The 15,665-nt window shown below is 38.1% G+C and overlaps 1 protein-coding gene across 1 annotated transcript in view; it reads right to left on the bottom strand.

The window, feature by feature from the left end:
* Positions 1-716: 716 nt before the first annotated feature.
* LOC107567810 (spondin-1-like) overlaps positions 717-15,665 on the bottom strand; it is a 197,787-nt gene continuing 182,838 nt past the window's right edge. Inside the window, exons 14-15 of the mRNA XM_016253577.1 lie at positions 1,305-1,891; positions 717-752 (exon numbers count right to left, since the gene is read on the bottom strand). Of these exons, the coding sequence (XP_016109063.1) occupies positions 717-752; positions 1,305-1,891 (623 nt within the window). The remainder of the gene's footprint in view (positions 753-1,304; positions 1,892-15,665) is intronic.

The raw sequence follows: 15,665 nt of genomic DNA, 5'->3' as shown, positions 1-15,665 counted from the left end.
GGGCAAGGGAAGCATGACACAAACAGGAACCATGACTAAACACCAAAATAAAAGACATGAAAACATGAACATGAAACCAAACCCAAAACAGGCGTGACACCGAGTCTGTTAAACAGTACCCTGACACATTCTATATTAATGTGAATTGCTATAAACAACATTACTTAGTTGTTATAAATGTGTGTATTTTGTCATATCGCTGTTGTCACTGGTTTATAAAAGCAATGGGTGCATGAAACCAAACCCAAAACAGGCGTGACAGATCCCCCCCTCTATGGGCGGCTCCTGATGCCCAAATGTAACACACACCCCAACCCAAAGAAAACTCAAAAAGTCCAGGAGGGTGGTGGAGCGGAGGCAGAACAGGGGGAGGGATGGAGGGTCAGGCCCATGCAGGGGAACAGGTTCAGAATCATGGCCTGGACTATGAAGCAGTGGGCAAGACCATGGGCCATGGAGCAATGGTGGGCCTGGACCATGAGGCAATGGTAGAACTAGGCTGTGGAGCAGTGGTGGGCCTCAGGCATGGAGCAAAGGTGGGCCTGGGCCATGGAGAAGAGGCAGACAATAGAGCAGAGACCACCAGGTCAGATCCAGAGGAGCATAGGGCCATGGCGGAGCTGACAGAGCAGGGAGCCATGGTGGAGCAGAGGACCACCAGGTCAGTAGTGCCGACAGGAGCAGAGATCCCCACAGTGGAACAGATGACCACCACATCAAAGCAGGTCTTCACCAAGGCGGATCAGGCAGGACTGAAACAGAGAACACAGAGAGGTTAACAGCGGCCTCTGTGGCCATGACAGGACAGGCAGAGAGTACATGGACGGCCTCCATGGCTGTGACAGGACAGGCAAAGGAGTTCCAAAGCGGACGCCGCCGCCTCAGGAGGTTCTGCAGCAGACTCATTGACAGGAGAGGCCTCTGAGGCAGATTCGTGGACAGAAGAGGCCTCTGAAGTGCAGTGTGCTGCCCAAACACTCAGGATGGCTACCACCATAACTGGAAGCACTGAGGTCAGGGGAACAGTCTCTGTGACAGCCAGTGCTGAGGCCCTGGGGATGCCAGCTGCTTGCACTGGTGACATCAGTGTTGGGTCCATCACACTGGCAATCATACTTTTCAGTCCTGGCCCAAGCTCTGCATCCGCAGGAGCTTGGGTACTATAGCCCCCCCCCCAAAAAATCCTTAGGGAAAACTTGCTTGGTAGCCGTGGCGTGAAGGGGCTCTGATGTGATGGCCGTGACGTGACGAGGCTCTGACATGGCGGCCATCTTGGCCGGGGACTCAGGCGTGGCAGTCTTGACGTGAGCAGACTCTGGAATGATGGCCATGATGGGACGAGGCTCTGGAATGGCGGCCATTTTGTACAAAGTCTCTGGGTTGGCAGCCATTATGGGACGAGACTCTTGAGTGGCGGCCATTTTGTGAAGAGACTCTTGTGTGGCCGGCATGACATGAGCAGGCCCTGGATTAGCAGGTGTGACATCAGCAGCTCTTGGATTAGCAGACATGACGTTAGCAGACTCAGTAGTAGTAGGCATGATGTGGACAACTCTTGACATGACGGTCGGGATGTGAAGATGCTCTGGTGCAGAGGGTACAGCACAGTTGCGGGGCTCCTCATCCGCAACTCCCACAGTAAACAGTGAACCAGCCAGCAAAAGAGCATGATCAATATATTTATCCAGAGACCAGTGTATTTTCCCTCCAGGTAGCAGGAAACAAATGGGTTCATTAAGATCCACCTGAAAGATGCCCTTAAGGGCCACATCATTAAAATCCACTTGGTTGCAGAGTCCACAAAAGTTCTGAACATAATCCCCAATAGCCTGATCACCTTGACAAAGGCAGACACGACAATCTGCTGGGTTCATTTTGAGGGTCTTGTATTCTGTAAAATTCAGTCCACTGGAGGCAAGCATAGTGAAGAACCCATGTGCACTTTATTCACAAACGTGATCCAAAATCCAAACATAATCCAAACAGAGACTTGACTTGAATAGACATGACTTGAACAGACTTGACTTGGTATAAAACAAACTAGACTCACCAACAGCAGGTTACATCATCAATACAAGACGAGAGACAATGGCAACAGAATGGCTACTTATAGCAAACAATACAGGTCACATGACAATAACCAACCAATGAGAGACAGGACACATGTGATCCAAAATCCAAACATAATCCAAACAGAGACTTGACTTGAATAGACTTGACTTGAACAGACTTGACTTGGTATAAAACAAACTAGACTCACCAACAGCAGGTTACATCATCAATACAAGACGAGAGACAATGGCAACAGAATGGCTACTTATAGCAAACAATACAGGTCACATGACAATAACCAACCAATGAGAGACAGGACACATATCTAAGACTACCAATCAGAACATGGCACAATGAACAAGAGAACCAATGGCATGAATACATGAGGGCAAGGGAAGCATGACACAAACAGGGACCATGACTAAACTCCAAAATAAAAGACATGAAAACATGAACATGAAACCAAACCCAAACTGATGGACACTTCAGGCTCCCATGATCCTTTGCGCAGATTCTTTGCATGATGACGGCGCCTCCGTGTGGGCATGTGATGATGATGCAGAAGGGCACTTCAAGGAAAATTTGTTTGATCCCCTACACTTTTCGACCCTTCGAAGCTCTCACTCCGGAGGGTAAACCCTTTGAAGGGATTAGGGCATAGGGATGAGCCCTTCCGAATGGAACGCAGGGCTTGCTGAGTCTTGTTTAACTGTTGGCGGACATTTCCTTGCATTTTCCCTGTTGCCTGTTTTGCCTTGCCTTTGTGTTTTTTGACTTTGGACTGTTTCCCTGGTTTGTGATCATTTGCTGCCTGCCCTTTGCCTGTTTATTGGATTACTCTTTTGTTTGCCCAGGGACATTGTTGTTGGCTGGGGTTTGATCCTGCCTGTTTTGACTATGCTCTTTTAATAAAGCATACATTTGGATGCCCTACTCTGTTGTCACGCCACCCATAGCACTGAACATTATCCCAAATTTTGTATGGCTTTTTTATCATGAAATATATAAATAAATGGTCATGAAACATTTGAGTTCAATTTATTTTATGTGAGAACAGAGTGCAAAGGGATACAAGAGAAATCCAACGATGGTGACACTTTAGTTTTTTGGACCAATTCTAACTGTCAACTAACCATTAACTATAGCGTTTGCTGCTTATTAATATATACTAAGGTTCAGTAGTTGATTAGGTATGGGGCAGGATTAAGCTATCTAAAATATGGTCATGCAGAATAAGGTATTAATATGTGCTTTATAAGTACTACTAAACTTTGTGTAAACAACACACACTCATGGTGCCGCTGCTTACGTTGAACACGCATATGTGTCAGCAGGTATATTGGTCGTTTACATGAAGTGGAAGCAAGCACATGCATCATGATACTGTCTCCATAATGGCGGCGCGCCACAGCATACAGGGTGAGGAGGAGAAGAATTGTTGAATAAAGTTGTTATTTTTGTTTTCTTTGTGGACATAAAGTATTCTCGTAGCTTTGTAAAATTAAGTTTGACCCCCTGATGTCACATGGACTATTTTACCAATGCTCTTGCTACGTTTCTGGACCTTGATTGTGGTAGTAACCTTGCTGTCTATGGGAGGATCAGAGTGCTCTTGGATTTTATCAAAAATATCTTAATTTGTATTCCGAAGATGAATGGAAGTCTTACGGGTTTGGAACGACATGAGGGCGAGTAATTAAAGACAGAATTTTCCTTTTTGGGTGAACTATCCCTTTAAATGCATACCTCAGGTCTTTAGCAACCCGGGACGTCATTGACTACCTTGTCCCTCCTTATTTATTTATTTTTTTTAAGTTAGACATCAGCTTTCTTAGTATTCCTCAATCCACATGATCATATCATATATCATTATAAACAATATAACAAGAAAAAAAATTAATAACATTTAAAAGAATGTCTGTTTTCTGATTATTATTATTTATAATATTTTTTTGTAAAATGTGTATATGGTCGCTAGAGACGCGAGATGTGTAATAGTCTATGCACATTTCTCCTGCGCAACAATATTTAAATATTGTTGACTCAATACATGCAATTCACCTTTACCAATGTGGCATTGTTTGAGAGACAATGATGACGTGGTGTCTCACACATAATTACTGTAGGCATAAAACAAAAGAATATAATCAGCATAAATGTAACTGGTTTGAATGGATTTATTGCAAAACATTTATTGTATGCAATAAAATATAAATGTCAAGTCAAGTTACCATTATATATAGCGCTTTTTACAATGCAAATTGTGTCAAAACAGCTTACCAGTATTAAACAGGGAAATAGTGTGTCAAAATGGTGTGCAGGCCTCCACTGGCCAGGCGAAACCAGCAGTTTAATTCTAGGGTGCAACAAAGTCAGATTGTGCAGAGGACTCAGCTGGTTCCCGTGGTCTTGTCCCGATGGCCGTCTAGGTGATGAGGTCTTCGGAGGGGATCTGTTTTAGGGGCTCATCTAGTTGACATGGTCTCTGCTGACATTCAGGGCTGTCGAGGTCATCTCTAGGTGCTGATCCACCATCTGGTCTGGATATGGACTGGATCCGGGTGACTGCAGTAAACATCTGATCTGGATACAGTCTGAATCTGGTGGCTACGGTAACCTCAGAATAAAAACAAAACAGACTAATATTAGCATAGATATTAGCATTCTTCTAACGATGTAACAAGCACATCGGGTATTATGGGAAGTGTTCCCGGTTCCGGTTGACCTAATTAATGAAGCCTAACAATCCCTTAACTGATTTGAATTATAGAGATGTTTTAGTGTGTTGAGTTTAAGCCAGGTTAAAGAGATTCCAGAGGTTTTTAATCTATATTTAAACTGACAGATTGTGTCTGCCTCCCAAACAGTCTTAGGTAGATTGTTCCAGAGTTTGGGAGCTAAATAGGAAAAGGATCTGCTGCCCGCAGTTCATTTTGATATTCTAGGTGTTATCAGATGGCAAGAGTTTTGAGATCATAGCGGACATGAAGGACTATAATGCAATAAGAGCTCGCTAAAATACTGAGGTGCTAATCCATTTAGGGCTTTATAGGTAATTAGCAAGATTTTTAAATCTATACAATGTTTAATAGGGAGCCAGTGCAGTGTTGACAGAACCTGGCTAATATGGTCATGCAATATGTCTGGGTTCTAGTAAGAACTCTAGCTGCTGCATATTGAACCAACTGGAGTTTGTTTATTGTGCGTGCAGAGCAACCACCCAATGGACCATTACAATAATCTAACCTTGAGCTCACGAACGCATGATTTAACGTTTCTGCATTTGCCATTGAGAGCATAGGTCGTAATTTAGATATATTTTTGAGATGGAAAATTTGGTTTTACAAATGCTAGAAATGTGGCTTTCGGAGGAAAGATTGCTATCAAATAGCACACCTAATTAGCACCTCTGTTTTTTTCAGAATTTAACAGTAAGAAATTACTAGTCATACATTTTTATATAAACTGTGCATTTCATTAGTTTTGCAAATTGGTATGTTTCGTTGGTACGTTTAAAAAAAAATTGTTTTTGCTATTGCAGCAGTTAGATATCTGGGTTGCAAAAGACCCAAATATGTAATAATGATTGGCAGAACATTCATCCATTTAAGGTTTAAAATTGTAATCTATTGACAGCCCTAATGTAATAATACATTATATTATATCAAGCGTCCCTAAAACCCTACATATGGTAGTTTTCAAAACGGATGGACTGATTATATTATATTATATTATATTATGTTACTAGTAACACAGAAGAAACAAACTAGACCTAACATCCTTAGAAAATTTAAAACTGAGAACTGTCTGAAGGCTTCCTGTACTAACACTCTACAGCTGCAGAGAAGCACAAGAGATCCTCCATTTAGGTCATTTAGATTTAGTCAGCAGAATATGAAGCCAATGATTATGAGCAAACACTTGCTGTCAAATACGATATATGCACTGGAGCAAAGCAAGCCTGTATAAGCGAGAGAAAGAGCGGCCACTAGAAAACACAAAACTGTGTCATTTTATGCAGTTCCCAAACACGTGTGACCATCTTGTTTTCCAAAGCAATTTCTATGAATGTTTTACACAAATGTCAACAGGCATCACTATGACAAACCCTAACAGAGGCCTTGCTAATGCATATCAGCGTTACCATAGCGACAGCAATTTATAATGTTTAATGTGCATACTGAATAATTCAGTCATACTTACACTCTCATATCCTCTTACATCACTGTAATTTGTATCTCAGGGGAACCTGAGTACTGATTTTGTGATGTAATTATATCTCCATATTGTACCTAAATAACAGTACTTGTGTTTATTTGTATATGCTATGCTAGAGTAGAGTAGAGCACAGCATGAGCTAAGGCAACAGAATTTGTCAAAGAGACTGCAGCTTATGAGGGCTAAAACCATCACTAACGTTCCCATGGCAACCACATTCAAAAGGTGCATCACAAACTATTGCAGGCTCATTGTAATCAGGTTAGTAATGAAGACTGCAGTTCTGAACTGCACTTGATAGGTTTTCTGTTTCCATGCCCTCCCCCCACTTTATTCACCATAATGTCCTTTAAGGTAGTTTTCAAAGTGTTTTGTTGCCCCTGAGTGGTAGGAGTATGAAAAGCATTTCAAGATTTGGACACATGATCGTTTAGGAACATTTCATCCATCCATTTATCCAATTATGCCATTTATTTCATATGATTTAGTGCATTCTACAGAAAGGTGAATGGATGGATGGACAGATAGACAGACTCTCTGAGAACGTTTTAACATGTTTTTGTGTAAAATTGTCATTCTTTTTATTGATTTAATCACTGATTGATTGTTTGATTCATTGAAGGATTGATGGTTAAAAGTGTGATTGTAACACTAGCTATAAAATAACAATTGTATGACTGAAGTATGAATCTTTAAAATCTAATAAGCATCGTTTAGGAACATTTCATCCATCCATTTATCCAATTATGCCATTTATTTCATATGATTTAGTGCATTCTACAGAAAGGTGAATGGATGGATGGACAGATAGACAGACTCTCTGAGAACGTTTTAACATGTTTTTGTGTAAAATTGTCATTCTTTTTATTGATTTAATCACTGATTGATTGTTTGATTCATTGAAGGATTGATGGTTAAAAGTGTGATTGTAACACTAGCTATAAAATAACAAAGAGATGACTGAAGTATGAATCTTTAAAATCTAATAAGCAATATATATTTGTTATAATAATATAAGTGTGATCATGTTTGAGATATTGGATTCATATAATCTATATCTGACTGTTAAGATGATACCATAATGGGGTGATCGTGACATTCTGGTAAATAAGAAATGTGCACTATTTTATTTATTTTAACTATTTTAGTTTTCTGATGTCATAACTTTGTGACTGAAAACCATTATTTCTTACAAAATATTCCCCTAGTTCTCAATTACCATCAATGCTTGCACATATTCAAACCTGGGTGAAGTTTTTGGGAAAACTATTCCTTTGTCCACTTCTTTTTCTCCCTCTTTATGGGGGTTTACGATCGGTTTTAAAAGCTGTATTGATGATGCCCATCATACACAAATATAAATATAACAAATAAACATAACAAAATCAACAAATAATTCATATAATAGGAAAAACTATATATGTTAAATCATTCTAAATGTTCAACATAAAAGTAATAGTTGTCTCTCCATGCTCCCATATCCTGTGACTACAGTTATTCCTCAGCCAACATTCTAGTGACGTTAATTTTGAAGTGTGACGCCAACCAAGTCACTCTGTCCGAATTATTTTTCACACATTTTGCAGGTTTGAGGCCCTTCCAAACTTGATCTGTAAGTGCAAAACACATTACCTATATAAACTTCTCATGAAGGCTGTTTCTTAGTGTGAAAAGAAGTGTGGGATTAGCAAACTGAAACTAGGCAATTGCAAAATCACACATAGTTTGCAGGCACATCTCAGCGTGAAACTTTTACAGGAACATTTGTGGCACGTTTCTTTATATGCTGGATCAGACGGCAATAACTGGATCTGAGAGTTAATCACAGCCAGTGTAGTTAAGATTAATACAGAGCTCAAACAGAAAGCTTAAACTAAATAGAGAGCATAAGCAGAGAAACAGATCTGTACCTTCCCAACATTTGTCTGGGCCAAACAGATATCTTCATACCTCCCTCTAGTGGCCAAATACAAGAGACAGAGCTGTGTTCATTGTCAACACAAGTGAATTTAGGAAATTCTTAATAATAATAATAATAATACATTCACTTAAATTTATATTTATTTAGCATGTTTCACAATACAAATTGTTCTAAAACAGAGTAGCTTCCAAAACCAAACACTACAGGAGAATCATCCAGAACAGTAGCAAAGCAACACTCTGACATGTTTAAGGAGATAAGGCTTAGCTCTAGATAGATTCAAATCATTTGAAATATCTATTATGTCATGTAGTAACGTCACTGAGAAAACTGAAGTGAATTGTGAAGTGTTCACGATAAATACAAATGAGAGACATAAAACATTCAAGGAATAAAAGAAAGGGGAAAACATAAAACAATGTGATAATAAAGCATGTGTCAGGAATTCTATTCCAGTGCTTGTTAACAAGCTTTACGCCCTCTTGTGGATTTTGTTATTAGTTGTGCTATAGTAAAAATGTGTTTGAATTTGGGCCCGTATTCACAAAACATTGTATCTTACCATTAAGGGTTCTCATAAATAGCAGTAAAAGTTTTTAGCTAAGAAAACCAAATTAAAACCAATTCACAAAGCTGCTGAGACAAACTTTTACTAAGGAATGGAGAGAAGTCTCAAGTTAAGAGTAAGGGCGGGGTTGACCTCGTTGCTATGGATGATGTCAGCATGCTTACTAACTATGCACACAGTGATTGGCTGACAGAGGCAGGCTCTTTCAGAGATTTATACATAGAAATATTCTGCCGTGCAAAGGCAAAAGACCGTAATTTCAATTTTTTTTGAAAATGAGTTATTTATATTTTTGGGACATTCAAGACATCATTTATCATGTGTATAAGTATCTTGAGTCAATTTTGTTGTTTTTCCGAGAAAATAATGAGTCGTCTCAACTGTAACTTTGAAAAGCCCCGGAGAAACCAAGGCAGAGCACCGTATGACACCAGTTACGCTCTTTCACTTTGCTTGGAACGCTCAAACTGAGTTACGGCGTTCTGACTTTGTTTAGCCGTTCGTCAATATGAAGTTATGGTGCCGGCTTGGAGTTATACGGTGTTCTGCCTTTGTTTTACTGTCCATTAAAGTCTCAAGTTAAGAGTAAGGGCGGGGTTGACCTCGTTGCTATGGATGATGTCAGCATGCTTACTAACTATGCACACAGTGATTGGCTGACAGAGGCAGGCTCTTTCAGATATTTATACATAGAAATATTCTGCCGTGCAAAGGCAAAAGACCGTAATTTCAATTTTTTTTAAAATGAGTTATTTATATTTTTGGGACATTCAAGACATCATTTATCATGTGTATAAGTATCTTGAGTCAATTTTGTTGTTTTTCCGAGAAAATAATGAGTCGTCTCAACTGTAACTTTGAAAAGCCCCGGAGAAACCAAGGCAGAGCACCGTATGACACCAGTTACGGCTCTTTCACTTTGCTTGGAACTCTCAAACTGAGTTACGGCGTTCTGACTTTGTTTAGCCGTTCGTCAATATGAAGTTATGGTGCCGGCTTGGAGTTATACGGTGTTCTGCCTTTGTTTTACTGTCCATTAAAGTCTGCTGCATTGTAATTATGGTGTAGACAAACGAATTAGATAGATTGCGATCTACCAGACAGCTCCATATAACAAAGCACTGTAAAGACTAGATACCATGGCAGCAATATGTAATCGTGAATAACCTTTAAATATTTTTTTTTCTTTTTGTAATGCAGAATATTCACCAGACTGTCACTTCTAGCTGGACACGTGTGGACTCGAATGCCGTATGATAAATCATAAAATCAGTAGCCTACTAACAGTTCGCAAATTAAATCCATATCCTACCTTTTATTGTAACCCGATAAAATCAATCCATGGCGATGAACATCATCGGAGATGTTTAATCCACAAGCATTCTGAGCATTATTCCTGCTTGCTGGCATTCACATCAATCCACAAGTCGTTCTTTGAGGTTAGGCTATTTCATACAAGTCAACATATAAGCAATATGCTATGTCTAGCATCTTTTTTTTTACGTTAATGAGCATAGCAAATAAATTGGTATCCACTCACATGTTTAACTTTTAGTCTGCTTGTTACGGTCCAAAAAAAAACAAAAAAACAATACACATTACTATATACAATAGCCTATATGAGACAGCCCATGATCACTAGATTTTATACAGGTGTTGCTATAACAATTTTGTAAATTATTATGATGATGATCATGATGATGATAAATGATGATCAGCAACCAAATATTGATAATGTGGAAGTTATATCCTTTTGCCTTGGTGTGACTTCTCACGTTTGCAGACAATGCAAAGGCAGAATACATTAACTTCAAAACGGGGGTAAAAATCAAGTTTGAGCTCACAATTTTTTAACGTAGATAATTTTCATTACTAAAACATCTAATTGCCAAATTTCCAGTGTCCTACCTATAACTAGTTTGGCTGGACAAGTAAAAAACTTTAAAGTCATTTCTCTCAGTTTCACACTCTAGAGAGTTAAGGTATTTTGCCTTTGTAGGGCAGTATTGTAGAGCACGATTTTATGTTGCCATATTCAAATAAAGGTTTAAAAATAAAAATGCAAATTTCCTAAATGCTAAATATAAAAAATGCAGGCTAATTGTCACTAATTAAACAAGTATTAATTGTCATCCTCTTACATGTATGCTTCTTGTAAACAATTAGTGAATATGCATATAAACATGCAAACGTAAAAGAAAACCAAACTGGACGCAAGAAGAACTGTTACTTCTTGCCCAACTGGTTAATGAAGACAAGGATATAGGCTAATAAAAGGAAAATTGTCCCCGACAAGTTCTACAACAGTCATAATACCCCCGCAATTAAGGCGATATACCTTTTTAAAAGCTCATTATCGTCAACTGTTTCTAAAATGTTTACATTCCAAGGCAGATTGCCGGCAACAGCCATTTTAGGATAGTTTGTGGCTTGGTCTTAGTGACTTAGGAGACCTCTCCACTACTCCTAGCATTTCACAGATTTAGGAGCTAGTTGTAGTGCTAAAATGCTTTATGAAATACTCTTAGAGCAAAAATTTAGGAGTCTTAAATTTAGGACTGACTGTTACTTCTTGCCCAACTGGTTAATGAAGACAAGGATATAGGCTAATAAAAGGAAAATTGTCCCCGACAAGTTCTACAACAGTCATAATACCCCCGCAATTAAGGCGATATACCTTTTTAAAAGCTCATTATCGTCAACTGTTTCTAAAATGTTTACATTCCAAGGCAGATTGCCGGCAACAGCCATTTTAGGATAGTTTGTGGCTTGGTCTTAGTGACTTAGGAGACCTCTCCACTACTCCTAGCATTTCACAGATTTAGGAGATAGTTGTAGTGCTAAAATGCTTTATGAAATACTCTTAGAGCAAAAATTTAGGAGTCTTAAATTTAAGACTGACACGCCCATTATTTTTAAGATTTTCTCCTAAATCAGTGAGTTATGAGCTACTTTTAGCCTTAAGATGTTTTGTGAATACAGGCCCAGATGTATAAACATTGCACACACACACCAAATGGACATTGAAAAGTGTGTAGGTGTGTATTTTACACACTTTCATAGAAAAAAATATTTTTATATGAATATTTTTCCTTTTCTTTTTAGTGTTCACTATATAATAGTGTTCAAAATTTTACCTTGCATTATTCAGACACAACTTAGCTTATAATTGTAAGAATCCACCCGCCAGCCCAAAAAGTGGAATCCAGCGGCTGATCGAAGGTTTAATGCGTATTTGGTCTTTTACTTGTGCTTCTGAATTTATCAGGATTTAGTATAATTTTTAGTCTAGCTCCGTGTTCAATCTGACTCCAATTTCACGTGATCAGTTTTTAATTAGAAATATTGCCTACATTTAATGATCACAAATATTAATTTAGATATTTGATTATTCCGGACTCTCTACTTTCAATTATCCGTTCACTGGGGACCTAATGTCTCTTTTAAGTCTCACGCTGGCCTTACGTGGATCTTACGATCACAAATTCGCCAGTCTGATGTTAGTCAGGGGGTGTAGGTAGACTAATACCTGTTTTGCCTGCCACCTACTGCTTGCTTATGACAAAAAGTGTAATTCACTTAGTCCTTTCCCGTACAACTTGCTAACATCAGCGATAGACAGGAATCAGAAGGTCTCCAATGATGTGCCTACTGCTCCTCATTGGTTACCATGGAGCCAGAGGCCTGTTCTGCCTTTCTGAGGTGTTAGGTGCATTTCGGGGGAAGGGTCCATAGACCCTCGTAATTGGCCCTTTGGTTAGGTGAGGGGGCATTAGATATTATTTGTTAAATATAACAAAAAGTTGTGTGTCTGATTGGTCCAAATGCTACACATACTACGGGCTTTCTGGATACAGAATCACAATGACTGATTTGCAACTTTCCCTTAAATACTACCTGAACAAAAACAAATAAATCTTTACATCAGTTGTAAAAACATAAAAGGCCTTTTGGTTATTAGGTTCGGTGATCAAGGGTCACACCTGGCTGGAGATAGATAAACATTCTCACAGACCCCTAAAGGGGGACACACCCCCTCCTCAGCACAACAGAATTCTACAAAAGTTTTAAATCTTTCTCATAATATAAATGACTACTTTTAAATTGAGACCAATTTACCAATCGCACAAAGACCTTTAAAATGACACCAAACATGAAAAGTTTATGATCATGAATCCTGAAGATATATTAATGTTTTATGTGAGCATAGCAACTTGAGTTATTGGCATTTCTCTGTCAACTTTTAGTAACCTGGACCATGTGTCCAGGGGGGAAGGATGGGTGAAGGGACTGAAGAGCAAATGGTCTTTCTTCCAGATCTTCCTATCTTGATCAAAGCCCATTGTTTCTGAGTGTTTGGCTTCACGAGGAGCTCAAAGCCCAGTGTTTTGTGGCATGGCATTTGCATTGCGAGAGTTCCTGAGTGTTTGGCTTCACAAAGAATTTATTTCATAAGGAAATAGTTTCACTCCTTTCATAATAATAAGCTAAAAATTTCAGCAGCCAGGGAAAGTATGCAGTAAGTGTGCAGTGTTGTCTGAGAAGTGTTAGTTCTGACAGCTTGTAGCCATCAGTAATTAGCAACTTTATTATTAATACAATAGATAATTCAAAAGGCAGCCATCTGAGGAATTATCTGTTGTCTATCTGTTGAAACCTTGTTAAGAGAAGAGGTCACAAGCAAAAAGAGTTGTATTAACATCAAATTGCTTTTCAGAGATGGCGACAGCACCAAGACTTCAAACGATTTAAATCCAACCCAGAGATGGCCTAGTATTCTAGACAGGTAAGGTACACAGTAGGCTAACTGTTATGTCAAACTTTATTTATTTATAAACTGTTTTCAATGTGTCACAAAAAAAGCACACACACACACACACACACACACACACACACAAACCTACCCCTCACAGAAAACCTGTTTGCATTGTTACAATTTCAGATAAACATCATTTACTATATTTTATTTTTTTTCCCTCATGGGGACCGCAGACTGGTCCCCACAATGTCAAAATTTTCAGGTTTTACTATCCTTGTGGGGACATTTGGTCACCACAGTGTATCATAAACAAGTACACACACACACATATATACGATATTTGCAGTTTTACGTCTAAACCATAAAAAAATTATAAAAATTTTTTTTCATGCAGTTAATATGCAATTGTGTGGAGAACGACAAAGTGTCCGAGTAGACAGTCTTGTGGCACAACAAATTTGTTATTTAGATGAATTTGTACTGTTATAATCTGTGGAGTTATACGATGACACCTTTTGCACAAATAGTCAGAAAATGAATTAGACACTTTCTTACTTTTCCTTTTATTGTAAAGGTGAAATATTCAAAAAGTATGAATCATGTCAGAGGAACAACAAGGAAGAGAGACAACTACAAAACATCTACGCAAGACTTTGGTAAGAATAATTTCTTATAAAAAAAAGTCATTGATAAAACCAAAGGAAATTAACCAAAGCAAAATCCAACAAATTAACACATTTCAGTTAAACACTGTCTACATGTCTTACAGTGAGGGAAAAAATCATAACAGATCAGTGGATCCTAGACAGCATTAATTTCATACATGAGACATAGAAAATCCTGGAGTGGCTGATTATATGTGCTTTTAGTTTAAAATTACACACCAAAAAAAAATCATCACGGAAGACAACAGATCCATTACTTATTTGAACTGGCTTATGGCCATTATCTTTACTCAAGAATAGTACATTTTCCCAAACTATTTTACAGTTATCTTGTAAAAGTTAGTAAAGCTGGTTTGCAAACATGAAAATACATCTGGGCAAAAAAATACATATTAAAATCAAACATATCATCAGCTCTAGGGCCTGATTTATAAATGGCAAATATATATGTCAAACTTTATTTATTTATAAACTGTTTTCAATGTGTCACAAAAAAAGCACACACACACACACACACACACAAACCTACCCCTCACAGAAAACCTGTTTGCATTGTTACACTTTCAGATAAACATCATTTACTATTTTTTATTTTTTTTCCCTCATGGGGACCGCAGACTGGTCCCCACAATGTCAAAATTTTCAGGTTTTACTATCCTTGTGGGGACATTTGGTCACCACAGTGTATCATAAACAAGTACACACACACACATATATACGATATTTGCAGTTTTACGTCTAAACCATAAAAAAATTATACAAATTTTTTTTCATGCAGTTAATATGCAATTGTGTGGAGAACGACAAAGTGCCCGAGTAGACAGTCTTGTGGCACAACAAATTTGTTATTTAGATGAATTTGTACTGTTATAATCTGTGGAGTTATACGATGACACCTTTTGCACAAATAGTCAGAAAATGAATTAGACACTTTCTTACTTTTCCTTTTATTGTAAAGGTGAAATATTCAAAAAGTATGAATCATGTCAGAGGAACAACAAGGAAGAGAGACAACTACAAAACATCTACGCAAGACTTTGGTAAGAATAATTTCTTATAAAAAAAAGTCATTGATAAAACCAAAGCAAATCAAAATCCAACAAATTAACACATTTCAGTTAAACACTGTCTACATGTCTTACAGTGAGGGAAAAAATCATAACAGATCAGTGGATCCTAGACAGCATTCATTTCATACATGAAAATAGAAATCCTGGAATGGCTGATTATATGTGCTTTTAGTTTAAAATTACACACCAAAAAAAAATCATCACGGAAGACAACAGATCCTTACGGAAGTTCTAAGCGGCCATGCATTATTTTTTTTTCCTTCTTGTTTTCTCGTTATAACGACTTATTTTCTCATTATATCGACATAACGAGAGTTGTTTTCTCGTTATAACGACTTAATTTTCTCGTTATATCGACATAACGAGAGTTGTTTTCTCGTTATAACGACTTAATTTTCTCGTTATATCGACA

Source organism: Sinocyclocheilus grahami, unplaced genomic scaffold (genome assembly GCF_001515645.1).
Source record: "Sinocyclocheilus grahami isolate Dianchi unplaced genomic scaffold, SAMN03320097.WGS_v1.1 scaffold1190.1, whole genome shotgun sequence".
In the NCBI taxonomy this organism is placed as follows: domain Eukaryota; kingdom Metazoa; phylum Chordata; class Actinopteri; order Cypriniformes; family Cyprinidae; genus Sinocyclocheilus; species Sinocyclocheilus grahami.
The sequence above is the reverse complement of the archived record's forward strand: the minus strand, read 5'-3'. Positions and strand labels throughout refer to the sequence as shown.